This window comes from Durio zibethinus, chromosome 2 (genome assembly GCF_047325235.1).
Source record: "Durio zibethinus cultivar Kanyao isolate XHJ-2024 chromosome 2, ASM4732523v1, whole genome shotgun sequence".
NCBI classification, from domain to species: Eukaryota; Viridiplantae; Streptophyta; class Magnoliopsida; order Malvales; family Malvaceae; genus Durio; species Durio zibethinus.
In genome coordinates this window covers 4,620,501-4,642,153 of record NC_143163.1, presented here as the reverse complement: position 1 = coordinate 4,642,153, position 21,653 = coordinate 4,620,501, and the positions used below count along the sequence as shown (strand labels likewise).

Below are 21,653 nucleotides of genomic sequence, written 5' to 3'. Positions count from 1 at the left end.
TAACCAATTGTTTTTAAACTGAGAATGCATCTGGTTTTCATGTTTTTGACACTTGGATGAAACCAAGTGAAAAAAATAATAATTTCAACTAGAAATAAAAGGAGAATCAAATTCCATGGGTCAGGATGTGACTTGCAACCCTGGTGCATGATTTATCAGAGAAACAACAGAGATACATGCTATCTTTTTACACGCTTGGGTTTGATCATATGATCATTATCACATTACTTAGTTTAGTCACAATATTTTTTATTTTTCCTTTGATATAGCGAGGGATAATGAAGAAAAAAAAAGTGAATTTACATAATGCCCTACAAATTTTAAAATTTATACTCTTCTTATTAAAAGAAAATTGAAAAAAAATCTTCTTGCTTTTTATAATAATTTTTCTCATTTTTTCTGTTTTTAAGTTTTTCATTTTTTTATTACTCTGTTTTTTTTCCCCCTCAATTTTCTTTCTCCTAATAATCACATTTCAATAAAATAAATAAATAAATAAAATGGACGATCTTTTCACCAGTTTGTCTTAAGCGGCGGGGATGTTGCACTGATTTGGTATGCGGCAAAGGCAATCTTTTTCACGTGCACTTCATAATTCCCCTTGTTTTTTAATTGAAGTACATCTTATAGAACTTTTTTTATTTTTTGAATTTTAATTTTGTCAATAATTCATATTTTTAAATAAATGAATGATTTAAATTTTAGATTTAATCAATTATTTTTTAATTAAATCATAATCTAAAATATGATATAATAATATAATATAAAAATAAAATGTAAAAATAATAATATTTAAAATTTTAACAATAATTATATATTAATTTAATAAATTTAAAAATATATTTTTTATATTTTTATATCGATATAAATTATAATATATAATTTTTATATAAAATATAATATAAATATAATATAAATATATAAATTTTAATATTTTACATAATATAAATATATAAATTAAAGATCTATTATTAATAAATATATATACTGTAATAGAAGTAATTAACAACTGTTATAATAATAAAACAAAAACATGACGGCTGTAAGAATTTTTTTTCGAAGGATCAAAATAGAATTTTCATAAGAATAAAAAAAGCAAAATAGATTTTGTCAAGCTCTCCTTCCACCCTCCCTCCGATCTCACCAACCCCAACCCATAAACCCCTTGGGTCCCGTCAAACTGGTCCCAGATTCTACCATGGTTTGACTCAGATCTAGCATACCATCAGCGTATTCTACCGACTTTGAACTTTACAAGTTTCATACAACACTCCACACGCGATTTTAAAGAGCGTGGTTGACCCTTCCTTTTTCTGTTACTTTCTTGCCTTCCCTACTCCCGTCCACCAACCCATCAAATCCTAAACCCCTTTCTACACTTGTATTTTACTCCATCATTGCCTAACACTTAAAAATTAATAATATACATTTAAGTAATATAAAAAATTAATAATTCTCTGATATCATTAAAATTTATTTAAAATAGTAAAAAATAAATTTTATCTTCACCTTTTCATTTATTTTAATTTAAAATTTTTAATAATTTTTTCACTACTAAAATAACCTTAATTCGTGAGTTTAAAAATTTTTTAACATGCATTTCTATTTTTTTTTATTAATCACAATTTTAGTTTTATTTTAATTTTAATTTTTTTCTTATTTGTATTGAAATTCTTTATTCATTTTGTTGTTATCATATTGATTATAATTTTGTTAATAAGGTTGATCCAATTTATAAATAATTAATTTGATATGTTTGATGTAATAATTTTTCATATATATTTAGTTATTACATAGTACAAATCATATCTTATTATAAAATAAATAGCAAAAATAGTATCATTTATTTATTGCATTATTTTTTAATATTTTGATTGACATGATAAAATAATAATAAAAATTCTATACAGCACCGATAATGAAAAAGAAAATAAAAATTTAAAATCAATCCCCAAAAAATATTTATTTATTTAAAATTTCTATTACATTGCGTGAAATTTTTTATATTTGATTTGTTAATATTATATTAAATAAAAAAATTATAAATAAATAAAATAATATTATAATATTAATTTCACTAACACAAGTTCATGGCTACGCCGTTGACCATCTGCTAAACCATAATAGTTTACTTAAAAATTGTTGGAGCAATCCAGGCCAGCTTAATTTGGTACCAGGGAGCTGCCAAAAGTGGTTAGGAATTGGGTTGGTGGGTTGGATTGCTTTTAATTTATACATCATTACATGATGTTTTAAGAAAAAAAATAAGTGAATTCTCATTTTTTTTCTCTCAAAATTCAATTATTTTGAATGTAATAAATAAATGAATCCTTTCAAATAGGTGAAAGTATTTTCTCATATTTTAATTATAAATATATTTAAAATAAATGAAGTTAAAAGCTAAAAATTTTATTATTAAAAAATAAATTAATACATTTTTTATGAGACAGGGGAAATATAAAACACTAGTATAACAAATTTCCAATAAAAAAACCATGTTTAAAGCTATTAAAACATAAAAAAAAAAAATTTCCAATACATGCCACCAAGATTTATCCAATTCCAAATGAATGAAATTGATGTCTTAATTAGTCAATTACATATGGTTGCCAATGGTTAATGCCTTATTACCTTGACGTCCTCAAAGGCGGGATGATATACGAAAGTGACATTGGAACATGCTAGTGCTCTTCAAAGAAAATAAAAACATAACAATCATTTCAAGCTTTTAAAAATATTAATTATTTTATTTTTTTTCTAATTTGAATATAAAAAAAAGAGATAGGAAAAAACCAGATAGACCCTTTATTTTATTTCAATTGCTATTCGGACTGAAGAAGGGTTGTCCATTATCTCCTAATTTTCTTTTATTTTTTTCTTTCCGATTCAAACATAATGCTAAAAAAATATATACTGGGACTATTCGGTCAAATTTTGATAATAAAAAATTTCCGTCGTCGGTCCAAAATTGATTAGATTAATCTCCAAGTCCATGGTTAAGTTAATTAACTCGTACAACTTTTTTTTTTCTTCAAAAAGATTGGTGCAAAAAATTATACTTCTCTGCTCACGTCACATACATGATACACCAAACTATTTCGCCATTCCCGACCCTCATCTAATTCGCGTAGTAGCACGCTCCCACTTTCCCCCTCCACAAGATAGGCGCGTGAGACCGTTCTCACTCCCTTCGCTGTATCTCACCAAAGCAACCAAAATATAAATTCCCTACTCTCCCTCCCCTTTATTCGCTGCATATTCAACTTCGGCACCCCCGCCCTTCCTGACTCCTACAAAACCTCTTCGATTTTCACTTCGCCACACATCCATCATGGCTTCTCTCAAATTCCCAACGCTCAAGAACCCATCCCTTTCCCTTTCCTCTAAATCATGTCTCCCTTCCGCATTTTTTGTCACCCGCCCCAACAACCTCAGCTTTTCACGCTCCTCCCAACCGCAACGACGTTTCTTAATCATAACCGCTTCGGCCGCCTCTTTCTCCAATAAACCCACTGTGCTCGTCGCCGAGAAACTCGGCGAAGCCGGTTTAACGCTGCTCAAGGAGTTCGCCAACGTCGACTGCTCTTACAACCTCTCTCCCGAAGAGCTCTGCACCAAGATCTCGCTTTGCGATGCCTTGATTGTGCGCAGTGGAACCAAAGTCAACCGCGAGGTCTTTGAATCTTCTGGTGGGAGATTGAAAGTCGTTGGGAGAGCTGGTGTTGGAATCGATAATGTGGATCTGGCCGCCGCCACTGAGCACGGTTGTTTGGTCGTCAATGCGCCTACTGCTAACACTGTTGCTGCTGCCGAGCACGGGATCGCGCTCTTGGCTGCCATGGCTAGGAACGTGGCTCAGGCCGATGCTTCCGTCAAGGCTGGTGAGAACTGATTTAATGATTTTCGTTCTTTTTATAATGCTTATAATCTTTGTGGATTGGTTAGATCTGATTATGTTTAGATTTTGTTTTTCTACGATTAAATATAGGAAATGTTTTGGGGGAATAATTATGGATCTAATTTAATTATGCTAAGGTGGAAATTCTATAATTTGTGAGTAATGTTCTCGTCGATTCAAGTCTGGGAATCACCATGGCATATTCATGACATCACCACATTTACAAGTTTTGAATATAATAAAAGACATAATTTAATAGCAAGCAAGGTGATAGAAATATATTCTAATACTTGGTAGTTTAAAGTGATGCCATGTAGAGGTTTTATGGTGATTTTTGCTAATATCTGTAATGATCCCATAAACTCATACTCATAATTCTTTATGAATTTAATATGAGTTTATGGGATCATTACTCATACTTCTTTATGAATTTAATCAATTTTCAGTTGTTGACTTGTAGATTTCTAAAAGGGCTTCAACTTATGTGTTTTTTTTTTTGGTGATGTAGGGAAGTGGCAGCGGAACAAATATGTGGGTGTATCCCTTGTTGGAAAGACACTTGCTGTCTTGGGTTTTGGTAAGGTTGGATCAGAAGTAGCTCGGCGAGCCAAGGGGCTTGGCATGCATGTTATTGCACATGATCCTTATGCTCCAGCTGATCGTGCTCGTGCTATAGGTGTAGAGCTAGTTAGCTTTGAGGAAACCATAGCAACTGCAGACTTTATTTCTCTGCACATGCCTCTCACCCCTGCTACTTCTAAGATGCTCAATGATGAGACGTTTGCTAAGATGAAAAAAGGTGTTCGTATTGTCAATGTTGCTCGTGGGGGAGTGATTGATGAAGATGCTCTTGTGAGGGCATTGGATTCTGGTATTGTAGCTCAGGCTGCTCTTGATGTTTTCACTGAGGAGCCACCAAAACAGGACAGCAAGTTGGTGCAGCATGAGAGGGTTACTGTGACTCCACATCTTGGTGCTAGTACAATGGAGGCTCAGGTGAGTTATTGTTTAATGCATCTGTCCATATTTCATTTGCTTCTGAATGATATTATTGAATGAAGCATTGTTATGTTTTTCAGGAAGGAGTGGCTATTGAAATAGCTGAAGCCGTTGTTGGAGCCTTGAAAGGGGAACTTGCTGCAACTGCTGTCAATGCACCAATGGTTCCTGCTGAGGTACAATGAGTTCTATTAGTTTTACCATCTATTTTTCGTCATTACTTTCCTGTTGATATAGCCTTCATTTTCATTTCTTCATGTTCTAGTCATTCATGATTGATGTTTCACTTATTTGTTAACTTCCCCTGCAGGTTCTAACAGAGTTGAAACCATATGTCGAACTTGCTGAGAAACTTGGGAGGCTGGCTGTCCAATTGGTAGGAGGTGGAAGTGGTGTTAAAAGTGTGAAAGTGTCGTATGCTTCCTCTAGAGCCCCTGATGACCTTGACACAAGGTTGCTCCGTGCGATGATCACCAAGGGCCTAATTGAGCCTATTTCCAGTGTTTTTGTGAACCTAGTTAATGCTGATTATACTGCTAAACAAAGAGGACTGCGGATCACAGAGGAACGCATCATTTTAGATGGTTCACCTGAGAGTCCACTGGAGTCCATCCAAGTTCAGATTGCCAATGTGGAATCAAAATTTGCCAGCTCCATATCAGAGTCTGGTGAGATTAAGGTTGAAGGACGGGTGAAGGATGGAGTTCCCCATTTGACAAAGGTAGGGTCATTTGAAGTGGATGTGAGCTTGGAGGGTAGCATTATACTTTGCAGACAGGTTGATCAGCCTGGCATGATTGGTAAGGTAGGAAGTATTTTGGGCCAGGAGAATGTGAATGTGAGCTTCATGAGTGTCGGGAGGATTGCTCCAAGGAAGCAAGCAGTGATGGCCATAGGAGTGGATGAGCAACCCAGCAAAGAATCTTTAAAGAGGATAGGCGAAGTTCCTGCCATTGAAGAGTTTGTTTTCCTTAAGTTGTAGGGTGGCTGTATGAGTACCATATCGTTTTCTTCTTGCGTTGAGTTGGCCATTTTAACTACATTGTAGTGCTCAATTTTGAAAATTGTCGTTGAGTGTGTTTTGTCGTAGGTTTAGGATGGTAGAAAGAATAATTGAGCTTTGTAATAAGAAATTTGCTTATCATCCAGTTAATTTTGTCTGATTCAGATTTGCATTTGGTTTTATGGATGTAGATGTGCTTTGCGTGCTAATTGTTGCCATATTCATAACACATCCTTTCAATTTGTTTTTGTGCATGCTATCAGAAAGTTCTTAGATTTACACGTTGAAAAGAGAAAACTCTTTGATGCAGATTTGGGGTTATTGCTTTCATGACATTTTCCAGGTATTTCAATTTCATGGCAAGCCATCGTTTTTTACATGTTATGCTTAATTCATGATTCTTTACATAAAATTTCTTCGACTCTAAAGACCAAGTACGTATACATTTATGGGAGATCTCTTCCACTAAATTGATTTGAAAAAAAAAAATGGTCTGAGTCTAAGTTCAAGCTGTAGCATCATGAACCAGAAAGGAAGGGAACCTGAGTTAAGGTTAAGGGTAAGGAGTTGCGAAGGTTATTAACTGCTAAGTAGGCAGCTATACCAGCAGCATAACCTGCAAAAGCAAAATCGCTCACCTGTACCAAAAGAAATCTTTTACTCAATAACATTGGCCTTTTTTTTTTTTTTTTTTAACTAAAAATGATACGCAACTAAAGGCACAAATTACCTTTCTTAAGTACCAAAAGAAGTCCATTTTTTCCATTCCCATTTACGCAACTCCTGCGGCAGACCCAATAACTAGCATGGATCCACCAGTACCAGCACAATATGCAACAAGTTGCCAAATCTCAGAATCCTGGGGAAAAGTGGTGAGATCATACATACCCATTGTTGCTGCAACTAGTGGAACATTGTCAATAATTGCTGACACAACTCCTATTGCACTTGCAATCAGTTCAACATTAGGAATATGAGCATCAAGGTAATTTGCCAACTCCCGAAGAAGACCTGCTGCTTCTAGGCCAGGGAAGCACAACTCAAATTTATCAGTATAGAAAGCTACAATATACAACTTAATTATATAAATGAAGTAATGATAAATATAAGAAATGCTTTTTATATTTATGAAAAATACAAAAAAAAATGGCATCAAAAGCACTTATCACCAAGTTGCATTGTCCTAAGCAATGCTTTTTATTGAAACTTCATAATAAAACCTAACTGTGGTTAAACAAAATTAATTGAGGCAACAAACAGGAACAAATTACACATTCGTACTTTCATCTTGTATTTACCTGCTCACAGACAAAAGGATTCCAAGGAAGAAAAGAGCTCCTTGAGTATCAGTCCTTGATAAAGCTTGTGGAACTTTTAATTTTTGCTTTTCCCATTCACCATAATGAATGGCATCAGTCAGTATCCAAAGAACTCCAAGTCCAAATAACATGCCCATAAAAGGAGGCAAACCAGTTAATGCCTTGAACACTGGAACAAAAATCAAAGCACCAATACCCACAGAGAAAACAAGTTGCCCTCTAGGAGCCATTTGTTCAGATGCCAAAACATTGGGAGAATCTTGTCCCTTCCCATTAACTTCGCTGAATGAGAGAAGAGAACTCACATTATTTCATCTCTAATTCATGAAGTTAAACGTAACCCTTTAAAACTGAACTTTCCCAACTTATCTTTGCTCATGCAAGAAACATACTTAGTCAAAGACATTAGAGCCAGCAGGACAGCTAGAGAAACAGTTGAAGGTATGAACAAACCCTGTTAGCAATGAAATCAAACATAATTAACTCCACCTAAAGTCAGTAAAAAGAAAAAATTCTTCTAGGGTGGATCCATATGAATAGAGTATGTGAGTTTACATTGCTATTGCTTCCAATAGTTCAATGTTTGGTTCAAATTTGACAGAATTATTACCTTTGTCTACTAATCTAAGTCTAAATCAAGAAACATATCAACATGGACACTTAAATCCACAATGAATAGATAGCAGGATAAAATTAAAAGCATAAATGAAAGTGAATTTAATTTAAATGTGCTTTGTTAGAATCATGAAAGCACCTTAATAAAAGCACCTTCATAGTCTGCAATGTGGATATTTGACCATGTATCCATAGCATGGTTGTGGTAACATCACCAATAGGAGACCAAGCACCACCAGCATTTGCTGCTATTACAATAACAGCTCCTAGAAGCCTATTGCAATTCATATTCATATAAACAGTTTTAAGAAATTTGAATAAACATGATACTAGTCATTCTCAAAAAACGGCTATGGTACGTTTAACTCAAAATAATATGATAGTCATGTGATCTAATGGTAGAGTACTGAACTATTAATTCCGGTGACCAGGATCAAACCCTGGCAGTCTCAAATACCAAAAAAAATATATATGATAACCAACTGTGCAGTGATGGATAAACACACAATTGCAATATGGTAATATACCATGTGAACCCAGGAACATTAACGAAAATAAGCTATTAATTCATGCAATGCTCAGAACCCAAACAGAAGACTAGACTCTATCGCATAACATACTTGCGGTATTCTGATGGAGGTACTAGTTTCCTCAACAAAGAAACCATGACTATTGTAGATGTCAAATTGTCAAGGATGGAACTAAGGAAAAATGTCACGAAACCAACCTGCATTTTCAAATTACAGGTGAAACACCATTATTTGATTAAACCTAACATCAAGAAGATACAACTGATAAAGATATCAAATACTTTGACAAGAAATAGAAATAAAGTTGATCTATATGTTCAAAACAGAAGAAAGCGATGCTAGAAAGAGAGACAGCTAACACAAATTTTCATCTAAAACTTTACACTTTCAATTTTTCTTCATTAGGCTCATTCTAGGTAAAAGACTAAATATGATAGGATCATATGCAGATAAATTGTGCTTTGGCAGGATGATAACTTCGGCCATGACACGTAGGTAAGCACATTTAAGATTCTTCTGAATCTATCTTATCAGTTGGAACCACCTATATCATTGGTTTTTACCTACCAGACAAATTTCACAGTAGGTGGGTAAATATTGGGCCACAGGGTATTCTTCACTGTGCAATTGAACTTTCAAAAAGATTCATACATGAGCTATTAATGATAAGATTGTCAATATGACTATAGCCAGCAGAAATCAACTCACCACCCAAAGCAGAATCTGTGGCTTTCGAGTGGTTATATTGTCAATAACCAGCTTAAATCCTTGATGGGCATCAACTATCTCTACAGTGGTCATTGCACCAAGCAAGAAAAACACAATTTCACCAACTTCAGCAGATACACGTGTCAGCTCTGAAACAGCTATATCAGTTGAAGGAGCCTACAAATAAAAATCAAATGTGAATGGTCCAAGCATTATTAAACAAGTAATGACAGACAAAGGTAGAAATAAGTTAGAAAAATGATAAAAAAAAAAAGAAGTTTGCTATACAGATGTCAGATGCTTCAGCATAAGTAGACTACCATAGAATTCCAAAAATAAAGGGAGATAGTGATGGCAACAAGACACACAAACAGAAACTTTGGCTCTCCCAATTTACCATGGGGGCAGATACTTAGTTTTGCAATCTTAATTCATTGCTAGGGTAGTCCCTTGGAAATGGTTTAAATTGGAGATGCTCATTCCTTCAATGGGAAGTGGGCTCTAACATAAATAAAAAAATAAAGGATATTAGATTGCAATGATCACTTCATAAAAGACAAGCCATCATTCACAAAAAACATACACCACTAAAATCAGTAGATCAGGGAATATGTTTAGAGCCCAAGCATCCTGTATTTCATTAACTCTTGAACGAATATAGGGTCATGAGGCCACCACCAAAGAACATGAGAGAAACAGGTTGAAACCTGACATAGTACTGAATGAAGTATCCGATACACGAGAATTTTGTGTTTTCATCCTAATTTATGATAATGCTAACAATGATGCAAACTACAAGAAGAGGAACAGCAGAAAAACACAGTCCAATAGTAGACATCTGAGAATCATTCTTACCCCAATGCTTCTTACTACCCATAAACTCACAGCCATCAACAAGCCTACTCCACATTTATTGAAGCCTAGATACTCCTCAAAGATAATGCCTGCATATCCTATTGCAAAAAGCAATGCCATAGCAATATCCTGCATTATGAAATTAGATAAAATTAAGAAAGGTTTCTGTACATAATATAATAATAAGCAAAAAATTGGTCAAAGATGAGAAAACGATGATTAAAACCTACAAAGAAATGATTGCACAAGAAATTAAAGATAAACCTGGTTGTTGGTAACCCATGATATAGGTTAATTGCCAAAGTCCCCGTTAAAGCTGCTGTGAAAACCGCAATGGTTTTCAACAAATCACTCTTTGGCTGATAAGAAACTTCAAAATCTAGCGAGCTAGTTTCATCTACTGAACATAAAGGATCACAAAGTCCAGATGTTGAGGTCAGCTCCTGTTGATATGCAAAGGTTATTTCAGTGTGTGGCAGACCTCACAAAAAGAAGAAGGAACAGACACTGCCTTTTGAGTAATCTTCCCTCATAAAGAGGATCATTACCCAGCCTCAATGCCGCCAATGGAAGATAAGAGTCCAACAAGAGTCATTTGAAAAGTGTTCCTAGCTTTAGGATTCAGCAATTTTACACAACGAGGCTACTTTCAGGACTTGAACTTGCTCGTTTGAGCTCGTCAGCCAAAATTTTTTATATTACACCAGACAATGTCGCCTAATCAACCCTCATATATCTAACTAAATCAATCTGATTTCTGAGCTAAACATCTGCACAAGGTAATTTATAATAGCACTAGCTTGAAATTCTATCAAATTATTTAACCTACTCATTAATCAAGCAAACATAACCAAGATAAAATCTTCAAATGTATGAATAAGCAGAACAGGCAAATGGGTAGCCTTAAAACTGGACTGCTTATAAGCACGACAATAAAGATGACAAAAGACACAAAATGAAAACAAAAAACTCTCACCCAAATCATAAATCAACGAACAAACAAATGGGTACCCATAAAGATAAAATTTTTCATAATGGTATATGGATAACAAGAACAAAAACCTCAAGTTGCTTTTCATTGTTGGGTTGAACTCTTCGTTGTCTTGGATAGGAAACAGAAGAAGAGCCTCTGGCCTTATCCTCAGCTCTAGCAAGAACTCCATAGCGACGCAACCTTGGACTTTTGCCAAAGTTAGGCAAAGATTACCCTGAAAGAGTGTGGAAAGAGCGTCTCTTGAATTGGTACGACGGTGAAAAATGCCTCCCAATTGATAAGGCAGCCAATAAAAGCTTGAGATTTTTTTAAGAAGCTGGATTATTAAAGAAACGAACGAGAATACCTTTGAAAATTTTGTTTCAGATTCACTTATTGCAAGTTGTTTTTGTTTTTGAAATTTGGTCCAACAGCTAGTTTATTGTCTCATTAAACTGAACGAAGTTGCCAAAGTAGCTTTCTCGTTTTATTCAACTTCAAAACCAAAAAATACCAAAAAAAAGACGTTTTTCTTCTTCTTGCTGTTTTAATTTTTAAATAAATACATCATACATATTTACATAAATTCGACAAATTGTGGGTAATTATCCGATCAAAACCTTTAGAAAATGATATAGGGACTTTATAGTATAACTTTTTATTCATATTAAATATAACAATTTTCTTTGGTAAATTGCTTGATGCCCTTGAACTATCTAGCTATTATTACCTCGTAGAAATTTAGTAAAGATTTTTTAAAAGAAATTTAAAATTCGAGTATTAATGATAAAATCATGTAAAAATTAGAAAACATAAAAAGAAAAGAATTATTAGGATGTGTGGGACATGATACGTGTTCAACTTCCATATCTCGAATATGTCTGGTCCTCTTTCAACTGCCAGTTTGTCCAGAAAGATTAGATTAGAGGCGGTGTGTCGCCACTCCATTCCCTCAAAACAGTCAAAACTCCTCCAAACATGGCCTTAGCTCAAGTATCTGCTTCTCTTTCTCTTTCCATTCACGGTAGTCTGTCAATCTTGTCTCTTGACATTACTTATTAAGTCTTTATAAAAAATTTCACAACTCCAAATTGTGTTGCAGATGTCTGTTCTATCAGCTCATCAAGAACCCATAAAATTTCTCGTTTACCCGTTTCGAGTATTTCACGAAGCGGCTCCACTTTTGCCACTGGTTCCCCTCTCTGTAAGCAATTCTTTTTCTTTTTTTTTCTCTTATGTGGGTTTTTGTTTTGCTTCTATGATAAATTGTTACACTTAAAGGGTAAACCAAAAACTTGGTTTTTTTACCCAAATAATGGGTAATCTTTGAATTTGTTTGAAATAATTGTACATAGTAAAGTGAAGTAGGTTTTGTCTTGTGAGTTTGTTTCATTGACCCACCTTTTGCAATGGACAATGTGAAATATGATTTATTTGGAGGAACAGACTAGGATTTACCTACTAAACATGCCCTGGAAAGGAATTTTTTGTGGACTAGCAGAAAAACAGCTTTAATTCTATATAGTTCTTTGTGTAGGGATGGCCAGCTTTAATTCTCTGTAGTTCTCTGTGTAGGGATGGCCAAATGTCAATTATGATTCAGGATTATAGTCTAGCTGCTTTGATCTTTAGATCGCTCCTGGTTTTCATTAATGATTTGTCATTTTCTTTACCATATATCCAAATTATTTTAAAGATTGATTTGTATTAACATATACTGTTTGGATATTTTACTTGACCACTTTATGCACTGTTTGATTGATGAAATTTCATAGGAAGATTTCCAATTGTTACTCGAACTTTCCTTTCCATTAATGTTCTTGCAGCTGAACTACAGAAGGAGCACAGTGTTTAACCCGAAATTAGTAGACTAAAAGTGCATGCTTTGGCTTTTTCAGTGATAAGGAGAACATCTCACCAGAGGAAGCCTGCATGTAAAGCAACATCAATTTCCATTAAATGTGAGCAAAGCACCCAGGAGGGCAACAGTTTGGATGTATGGCTAGGCAGACTTGCAATGGTTGGCTTTGCGGTGGCTATTACTGTTGAAATTTCGACTGGGAAGGGACTTTTGGAGGTATCACTGTGCCATTGTTTGTACTTTCTGTATTTATGTTTGGACTAACTACCAAATGTTTCCCTTGATCTTGCAGAATTTTGGCCTCACAACCCCCTTGCCTACTGTAGCCTTGGCTGTAACAGCGTTGGTTGGTGTTTTGACTGCTATTTTCATCTTTCAGTCCGCCTCTAAAAGTTAGAATTTATCATCCTGAAAATGTTTACAGCTGCAGTTTTGCTCATGGACTGTAATTCTGTTGTCTTGCCGACAACAGGATACGTTTGAGATTGTATAAGAAATTCAACTTTATGTGAATGCCTTACTCCGTTGGTTTTTCTTTTTTCTTAACTGCTAAATATATTTTTCTGTTTCTGTTCAGTGTTGGTAAAATCCTGAAACAGAACTGGTTCAATCATTCTGTTTCTTAACTGCTCATTTTATGACATAGGAAATGCTGCCGCATTTCATTGGTAAAGATTGGGCTTGAGAAAAGCATTTTTTTTTTTCAGGATCCATGTTCCTAAACCATGAGATTGGAAAGGTGAAATTGAAAATAATGATAATGGTGAGATTAAATGCACGATGCTATCCAAATGCACCTCATTGTGCAGATAAACCCAAAAAGGGGTTGGATTCCACAGCCCTTAATCAATTGTGAATTGTTTTCTTTGATGCCATGATACTTTTGACCAGTTTGGATTGCCTAACAAATATGGAGAGAATTTAGTAGCCATAGGCGGCGCTGATTTGAACCTTTTGCAATGGTAAAATGAGCACGTCTATCTTTTACGCCAAAAATATATTATGACTCGCACTTTCTATTGCATCAAAATATCAGGCAGCCAGCAACTGTTAAATTCATAACCTTTTAACGTTTAAACATTTAGACATACTTTGTTGTACTTCTAAGCAATCGCCATGCCAAATAGGATCTGAAAACCCACTCATGTGAAACATATGGAATTGCAACAACCATACCATCAGTAGTTAGAGAAAGCAAATGGACTTCATTCTTTTCTTGTATCAGCACATATTCTTCTTTAGCCTCTTAGCCTTTTTCCATCCAACAGTGCCAGCACCTGTTAATGGTATTGACTTGCAACGCAAGGGAACTCTTTTGCTGTCTCTTTGTCCCTTCCTAGGTTTTCGTATTGGAAAAATAATCCTCAATCGTTGCACTTTAAACATGCAAAAGAAACTTCATTTAAGTTGCGTATGCCTTTTTTTTCTAATCTTCCCGGGATCTGTACTTTTGATTATGTTATTCTGGTTTTTTGGGATGTGAACTAATTTTGGAAATGGGGGCAACAGTATCTCGATTTTCCAAGAGGTTCGGTTTCCTTCCTCAGTGTAGATTAAGGATTCTCATGGTGGGTCTTGATGCTTCTGGGAAAACAACCATTCTTTACAAGCTAAAGCTGGGAGTTCTGCTTAAAACCAAGCCAACAATTGGTATCAAATTCCAAACTCATTTTTACTTCATAACCTCCTGCCTGGTTTTCTTCTCACTATAGGGCTTTATTCTCTCTGAGATTAGGTGTTTTCAGCCTGTCCAGTCTGTTCTTTTACTTGTAGATTGGAAATTACATGATAACCAACAAAGGAAGAAAAAAGGAAACCGTGAAAAACAAACAGTAGTTTAGAAATTATGATACCAAAAAGCTTCGTTTCTGATTTGAATCTTAGTTTGATATGCTCAAGATTTGAAGGATTCAATGGATTTGTGGTTGCAACTAAAGCCTACAGGCTACAATTATTTGCTTCTATTGACTTGAAAATATGGCAAGATCATGACTTCAACTTTAAGATTTTCTGAATAGAGATGGACGAGGTAATTTCAAGATTTTCAAGTTCGTCAATTGATGCAGTGCGTCTCGTTTCCATTTCTTATCAAGCAGGTTTTAACGTAGAGACCATAGAGTACAAAAACATATGCTTCGATATATGGGATGCAGGAGGACAAAGCAAGGTATCAAGCAAAATCTCATTTGTTTACATGGGCTAATCTGTTTGATATGTTAAATGAATGAGGTATAGCACAGACTAATTTGCTTATAACACAGATTCGGGCATTGTGGAAACATTACTTCCTGAACGCCCAGGGTATAATCTTTGTGGTGGACAGCAGTGATAGAGAAAGAATCTCGGAAGCCCGGAATGAGCTACATCGGATTTTAATTGATGTTAGTACTAAGCTCTTCATATTGAAAATATTTTATTTTCATTTCTTATTCATAAAGAAACCCTAGGAAAAAAACTAAATAGAATCAAAAGAGTTACAAGAAAGGACTCTGTAAACCTTTCTTTAATGTGACATTCTCTGCTGCCATCTGCAAGTGAAACTTCCTTTTCTTATAGCTGCCATAACTCTAGTCCAACACTGCAAGTGCAACTTCTGAAACCGCCAACCAATGACATATTTACAGTATTGTTTACACTGCAAAGACAATTACTGGGAATATTTATCCTCCTTTTGTTCCTATCATTGCAGAATGAACTAGCCAATGCAGCACTATTACTCTTTGCCAATAAGCAAGACCTGTCAAATGCCATGACTTTATCTGAGGTAGCTGATAAACTTGGGTTGCATTGTCTTGGTGAGCGGCCCTGGTAAGAATTGCTTTTCTCCTATAGATTGCATGGCATGGACACTTGCTGAAATGTATCAACTGAATGTATGCTATTATTCATTTGCATTTTTTTTTTCAGTTTTATAGTGGACCTTTCACTTCCTGTTGTGATCAAATAAAAGATAGTAGGACATGAAGATTAGAATGATGAAAGCTTATTCTTCGCCGTTGACCCTGATAATGTTTTAAAGATCGAATACCTCCCAATGGTTTGACAGGTCGTATTAAATCAATTTGTTGTGCAGGTACATCGTAGGTACTTCTGCACACTCTGGTTGTGGACTCTATGAAGGTCTCAACTGGCTATCCGACAATATCTCTAACAAGGCAGAAACATTCTCATACAACCACATTCCTCATCTTTTCTTCCATAGAAATCACCAAAAAGAAATTGATTTGACACTCGTTGAAATGGAAAAACCGTAGTAAAACTTCGAAAATCTGGCATGATTTTGTTTGAGGTTGCAATTTTAAAAGACTCAGGGCTTTTCCTCTAGCAGATGCACCTGCAGATAGAATCATTCACATCACATTATCACAGTCAGCATCTGTGTATTTCCAAGTTGAGTTTTTTTTTCTGTCCTTTGAATAAATATAAATTAAGAATTATATAATGAAACTTTGTTTTAGACTGTTATATTTTCATCTACTGCTCCATCTATATTTGACAAAGACTGAAGAACAGTTCCTATGCCAATGGAAATATAGAACCACTAGAGAACAGACATAAAGAAGAAACTTCAAAAACTTGGCAAGCGTCCGTAATTAGAAAATCCTCCTGCCCCATAATCTCCAACTTCAACAACTCAAACAACAAAATTTCAAAAGTAAATATGCAAGTTGGGCCTTTTTTGTAATTAAGGCGTCCATAACCACAAGTTTGATTACACCAGATAAAAGAGAAAGGGCTATTTTCAGTACTTTTTCATCCATAAACAGTAAACTACAATGGGATAGTTCACCAAACTTTCTCCTATTTTCATTCAGTCTACGATAATCTACATCGAAGAGTGTCAAAGAGGTGAGAACACATTGTTAACAAAATAGAGAATGGTGAAATACATTACTCCTGGTGAAGAGGAAGAAAGGGTTAAAAATTTTCGACCAGCTCAGGATATAAGAACAAAATTTGAGCAAATCAATGAAAACATATTGAAAGCTGATGAAGGAAAGATCACGGAATTAGATATCCATGGATTGAGGTCCAAATGAAGCCTTTGATTTTTTTATCTTCTTTGTCTTCCCTCCATTTTGATTTGTCTTTTTCTTTGGTTTTTCATCTAAAGCAGGCTGTGTGCTCTGTAAGTGTTGATGAATGGCAGCCAGTGGATCAGCTTGAAAAGCAGGATGCTTAAGAACTGCACTCAATTGTTTCCCCTCTTTCAATCTGATAAAAATCATCCATTAAAAGTCAGATATTTTATTGCAGGGGATAATCAAACATTATAACATGATAGAATCACAGAATTGAAGCAGGCACATTAATTGTTGCCTAGATTTGCAATTGAGCTTGAAATCAGCTGCAGGAATTGATTGTTTGGGAGCTTTCAACTCAGGAAGAAACTCTGACAGCGCAGAGAGATCATATGCTTTCAATTTCCTCTGTCGGCTTCGAAGTTTCTTTTTCTGGTAGGAGACAAGGAGTTCATTAGCAAACTCTTTTAAGTCCAAACTAAGATCATACATCTCATATTATTTTCTGACTCAAAATAGAAGAGAGATTTGCCAAAGCCGTCAACTGGCGCCATTGCTTTAGTCAGTGGAAACATTTACTTCTATCCCAAAAAAAATGTCAGTGGAAGAAATTTGATAAGATCTAACGCCACCAAGTAATCTCCCCCAAGCCCTTCCCCGTCCCAACCCCACCCCAAATCCACATTTTGCAGTTTTTGCAACAGAACTCCAGCAGTACTCTACAAAGAATGTTAGAATTCCATAGGATTCTTTATCTTGCCTTTGATGTCTAACCATTCCACACACACACATATATATAAGAGGGATCAACTTACACAGTATAACAATTTTTTAGATTTACACATTTTTTTAACCATTGATTTCAATAGATTCAAAGAATGAGAATAAACCATTTTGTCCTATTTTTACTTGTATCTCTCATCTCTTGGATCTATTGAAATCAATAATTAGAAAAATGTGTAAAACTTTTTTAGTTGTGGACTGTGTTAGTTGATCAATGATTAGACTGAGTAAGTTGTAGACAGTATAACACTTTTTTTATCTCTCCTTATATAAATATAAATATAAATATATATATATATACACACACACACACACACATAAGATATAATACAATTGACATAGAATACAGGTAAGAGTGAAAGCTCATTGCATCAAATGAATTCATCCACATGAGTTCAACCCAATTTGCTATGGCATGCATTAAATACTGAAATTATAACGAATTCCCGCATTGAATGCAAATCCCAGAGAAGAATGCATTTAGATTTGCAAGGATAAACAAATTAAAAATGTTTGCAAGAAAGACCCTTATTACCTTTGTTATGTCCTTCTTGGCAGTCAAGGAGGCAACGGTATCTCTAACCTCTACATATATAAAACCAATGAAATTATTACATTTACATATAACATAAAATTGATTAAAAATAATTTTCGTGATGAATAAGAGTTTCAACTCACTGGCATAGAACTGGAGCTTTTTTTCGAATTTTTTATCGGATTTAGAAGAAGAATCTGGCCTGCCATAAAAAAAAAATCGTAAAATTGCAGAAAACCCCAAGTTCCAAAAATTAATCAGAGAAGTTAAAACACAATAAATAAAAAATATTATATATTCACCGTGAGCTTGGTTTCCCCATGTTTGAGTAACTTCAAAAAGGTTAAATTCTTAGAATGGAGGAACCAAAGTGAAGGTTTTAGGATTTGATTATTGAACTACAAAGAAGAAAGAGACAGCCAACTCAAAGTATAAAACCTAGAACCAGTGGCCTCAAGCCTGATAGTTTATTTTCCATTCTTTAGAGGTTTGGACCCTTTTTGCAAAAACAGGAAAATTTTTAATACTACGGTGTTGGGCCTTTAAACTTTATGGACTTGATTGAATAAATTTTGGGCTTCAATCTTCAGGAACTTCTTCTATTATATATCTCTTTTTTTTTTTCTTTCTTTATTTACGTCGGGAAAATGCATGGTACAAAAAAAATGGATAGAAAGGACGGAAGATACTAAATTTCTTTTGGTTTATTATAGGAAAATCTCTTAAGTTTTAGAAATTTAAAGCTTTGCCCCCATTAAAAATTTTTAGATCATATTCCCCCCCCCCACTAAATTAAGGCTCATAAAAAAAACTTTTTATTATTTATTTGGTGATTGAACCTTTATACTTAGAATGTTAAGCAATTTCATTATAAATATATATATTAACTTTGTACAAAAACAAATTAAAACTTTTAGAATTCATATAGATGTGAATTAATATGAATAAAAAATCATCTTTAACTAACATAGATTTATGTCTCATTTTTGTTTTCATTGTATATAAGAAAGAGGCATTTATTATTATTCAAATATAATGAATAAGAAATGAATATCATTTTCAATGTATAAGATTATTAATAAAATAGGATAATAATTATCCTATATCATATTTGATTTATATCTAAATGAAGGATTAAGATTACAATGAGGATTAATATCCTTTTGATATAGATTATTTAATCATTCCCAAGTAAAGATGATTATTTTTAATTCATGATATTAAACTTATATGTTTAATTATATATTTAAAATTATATCAATAACTTAAATTATATAAACTTTTAAAAATAATAATTTTAACAAATAAATAAATTATCTTATAATAATCTTTGAATACATCAAACAGAAAATAGAAAGATATTATTTAATTTAATTTTATTTATAATATTATTTTATTTAATTTTATCATAATTTTGTATATCAAACATGATAGAAATATATTTGTTTACTAAAAATAAATGACAAAATTTGAATATATTAATTTTAATTGTTTCACATTTTATATCTATCTTTAAAAGTTCTATTAAGTAAATTTTTATTAAATTAATATACATACATATTTATATGTATATTTGTGTTTACACGTGCATTTGTAAAAAGATTTTTTTATTTATGATAAAATAATGTTTACTCCATGTTAGTTAAGAATTATATAGTTAATTTTAGTTATGTAAACATTAGGTATACAAAATTATAGTTTTATAAAATAAAAAATTTGTTACACGTGTTAATTTTGTTTAAATTTTTTTATATTAATTTGTACTTTAATAAAAAAATTTAATAAATTAAATCAAAATATTTACTCCGACAATGTATTATTTCCAGAATTCAGACTATACTGGAGTAGCCATGCCAAGAGAAAAGAGCTTTACGAGTTAGTACTAGGGTAGGAATCTCAAACACACATCTTGTCCTGTAAGAATTTATCCTTATTATGGTTCATTGCTTTGGGAGTGAAAAAGGATTACAAGTTACACTGTTATTGTAAACGGTCACCATTTTTGTTAATCTCAGAAAGATCTTTTCCCTACTGTATGATTTTTTTCAGCTAAATTTTGAGATGGTTGAGAGTTAGAAGAAATCCAACCAAGGCCACAAAAAATTTGGAAATTTGCCAAAATAAGTTGACAGTGACTGATATCAGACTCTTTGCTGTCGACACCAAGGTAGAACAACTGCTTTTAACGACTTTTCTTTCTAACAGCTCATACTTACGTTCCCGAGGTGCATGATCATTGCCATTGGCAATGACAAAAGCTAAAAGCTTTTCCCTCGTAAATTGTCCTTGTATTTTTCTCTCGGAATTTCTGCATCATCACATTCTCATCGTTAAGTTCCCCCCTTAGGCCTCAACTTTAACTCCCCAAATTATTCACCAACCTATGCATCTCTGACACTAGTGTTAGCGATCAGTTGCCTTTCGTCACCAAAGATACCAAAACTGTTAGGAAAATGGGGTCCAGTCCCATGTAAGTGGTTTTGGACCAAGTAAAGGCCATGGGCCTTGATCTTTTATTTTACACAGAGCCCTAGCTACTTAATAAAAAAGAGGTGGGGTTGTTTAAGGTGTGTGTCGAAAACCAAGCAGAGAAAGAAGAAAAGCCAGGAAAAGCAGAGAGAGAAAAAGGAGAAGGGAGAGTTGGTTGAACGGAAGTCGATCCGTGGTCCGATTGAGTTGGAACCTTGTCAGGAGGTTTATGATTCAGAGTTATACATTCTGAACGGTGAAGATCGGGTTTGAAGCTCTCTAGGAACAAATCCAGGGTGTATTTGTTGAGTCACTTATTTGGTGAGATTTCTCCAATTGTTTCTCTAGTTGTTGATTAGCTCTAGTTTTAGCTAGAGAAGAACTTTGTATAACTATTATTTGATAGTGAAGATTTTTCTGGTGGCCCGTGGTTTTTTTTCCCTCTACACTGGAGGGTTTTCCACGTAAATCTTGGAGTGCTTTATTTTTCCTGCGCATTTGATTATTGATTGTTGTCTATTGCTTCTGTATTGTTGTGATTATTGCTTCAGGCGCAACAAGTGGTATCAGAGCGAGGGTTATTTTGAGACATCGATACAGAAGCAACCCAGGATAGAAGTAAATTCTGTTTGAGATCATGGAAGGTGATACAGGTTCCATGATAAAATTGACAGCATTAAATTATTCAATTTGGAAGCCTATGATGGAAGATCATCTATACTGCAAAGATTTGTATGAGCCAGTATTGGGTGATTCGGCTAAACCAGCAGATATGAAAGATGAAAGCTGGAAGAAACTAGGTAGAAAGACGCTGGCTACAATCAAAAAATGGGTTGATATCAGCGTGTTCCATCATGTAGCGCAGGAATCGGATGCTCACATTGTTTGGGAAAAATTGGCAGCATTGTATGAGAGAAAAACAGGTATGAATAAAGTTATGCTTGTTAAAAAGATTGCAACTTGTAAGTCTAAACATAAATCTAAGTTTAGAGGTAAAGTGAAGTGTTTCCATTGTGGTAAGGCTGGTCATATAAAACGAAATTGTAGAATCTTGAAGCAAGAGCGAAAAGATGAGAAAGGCAA

At 34.1% G+C, this 21,653-nt stretch overlaps 4 protein-coding genes and 1 pseudogene across 5 annotated transcripts; 3 read left to right on the top strand and 2 right to left on the bottom strand.

The window, feature by feature from the left end:
- The first annotated feature begins 3,250 nt into the window (after window positions 1-3,250).
- Window positions 3,251-6,070, top strand: LOC111308977 (D-3-phosphoglycerate dehydrogenase 1, chloroplastic-like). The gene is made up of 4 exons (XM_022907699.2): window positions 3,251-3,881; window positions 4,407-4,894; window positions 4,978-5,073; window positions 5,208-6,070. Exons 1-4 carry the CDS (start codon window positions 3,332-3,334, stop codon window positions 5,877-5,879), a joined length of 1,806 nt encoding a protein of 601 aa, XP_022763434.1. The 5' UTR covers window positions 3,251-3,331; the 3' UTR covers window positions 5,880-6,070.
- A 155-nt stretch (window positions 6,071-6,225) lies between these two features.
- LOC111308042 (sodium/proton antiporter 1-like) lies at window positions 6,226-11,637 on the bottom strand (annotated as a pseudogene). Its single transcript, XR_016329568.1, has 10 exons — window positions 10,990-11,637; window positions 10,192-10,370; window positions 9,928-10,056; window positions 9,073-9,249; window positions 8,455-8,561; window positions 7,988-8,108; window positions 7,612-7,673; window positions 7,200-7,501; window positions 6,631-6,926; window positions 6,226-6,538 (listed from the first exon to the last, which is right to left on the bottom strand). The product of XR_016329568.1 is annotated as a sodium/proton antiporter 1-like (transcript).
- A 127-nt stretch (window positions 11,638-11,764) lies between these two features.
- Window positions 11,765-13,274, top strand: SEP1 (stress enhanced protein 1). The gene is made up of 4 exons (XM_089746939.1): window positions 11,765-11,924; window positions 12,003-12,104; window positions 12,799-12,977; window positions 13,054-13,274. Exons 1-4 carry the CDS (start codon window positions 11,879-11,881, stop codon window positions 13,156-13,158), a joined length of 432 nt encoding a protein of 143 aa, XP_089603065.1. The 5' UTR covers window positions 11,765-11,878; the 3' UTR covers window positions 13,159-13,274.
- Window positions 13,275-13,886: 612 nt separating this feature from the next.
- Window positions 13,887-16,285, top strand: LOC111308041 (ADP-ribosylation factor 2-like). The gene is made up of 5 exons (XM_089746930.1): window positions 13,887-14,411; window positions 14,858-14,928; window positions 15,023-15,142; window positions 15,451-15,569; window positions 15,835-16,285. Exons 1-5 carry the CDS (start codon window positions 14,258-14,260, stop codon window positions 16,013-16,015), a joined length of 645 nt encoding a protein of 214 aa, XP_089603056.1. The 5' UTR covers window positions 13,887-14,257; the 3' UTR covers window positions 16,016-16,285.
- Window positions 16,286-16,408: 123 nt separating this feature from the next.
- Window positions 16,409-18,570, bottom strand: LOC111308976 (uncharacterized). The gene is made up of 5 exons (XM_022907698.2): window positions 18,404-18,570; window positions 18,245-18,303; window positions 18,102-18,151; window positions 17,070-17,215; window positions 16,409-16,976 (listed from the first exon to the last, which is right to left on the bottom strand). The coding sequence occupies exons 1-5, from the start codon at window positions 18,421-18,423 to the stop codon at window positions 16,772-16,774; spliced, it is 480 nt and encodes a 159-aa protein (XP_022763433.2). The 5' UTR covers window positions 18,424-18,570; the 3' UTR covers window positions 16,409-16,771.
- Window positions 18,571-21,653: the final 3,083 nt, after the last annotated feature.

Excerpts from the sequence above, each read along its gene's own strand:
- LOC111308977 (XM_022907699.2), top strand. The coding sequence starts at position 3,332 with ATGGCTTCTCTCAAATTCCCAACGCTCAAGAACCCATCCCTTTCCCTT. Across the intron at positions 3,882-4,406 it reads CGATGCTTCCGTCAAGGCTG|GGAAGTGGCAGCGGAACAAA; the intron begins GTGAGAACTGAT and ends TTGGTGATGTAG. Across the intron at positions 5,074-5,207 it reads CACCAATGGTTCCTGCTGAG|GTTCTAACAGAGTTGAAACC; the intron begins GTACAATGAGTT and ends CTTCCCCTGCAG.
- LOC111308976 (XM_022907698.2), bottom strand. The coding sequence starts at position 18,423 with ATGGGGAAACCAAGCTCACG. Across the intron at positions 18,304-18,403 it reads ATGGGGAAACCAAGCTCACG|GCCAGATTCTTCTTCTAAAT; the intron begins GTGAATATATAA and ends TTTTTATGGCAG. Across the intron at positions 17,216-18,101 it reads CCAAGAAGGACATAACAAAG|AAAAAGAAACTTCGAAGCCG; the intron begins GTAATAAGGGTC and ends GTCTCCTACCAG.
- SEP1 (XM_089746939.1), top strand. The coding sequence starts at position 11,879 with ATGGCCTTAGCTCAAGTATCTGCTTCTCTTTCTCTTTCCATTCACG. Across the intron at positions 11,925-12,002 it reads TCTTTCTCTTTCCATTCACG|ATGTCTGTTCTATCAGCTCA; the intron begins GTAGTCTGTCAA and ends ATTGTGTTGCAG. Across the intron at positions 12,105-12,798 it reads TGCCACTGGTTCCCCTCTCT|TGATAAGGAGAACATCTCAC; the intron begins GTAAGCAATTCT and ends TGGCTTTTTCAG.
- LOC111308041 (XM_089746930.1), top strand. The coding sequence starts at position 14,258 with ATGGGGGCAACAGTATCTCGATTTTCCAAGAGGTTCGGTTTCCTTCCT. Across the intron at positions 14,412-14,857 it reads TAAAACCAAGCCAACAATTG|GTTTTAACGTAGAGACCATA; the intron begins GTATCAAATTCC and ends CTTATCAAGCAG. Across the intron at positions 15,143-15,450 it reads TACATCGGATTTTAATTGAT|AATGAACTAGCCAATGCAGC; the intron begins GTTAGTACTAAG and ends CTATCATTGCAG.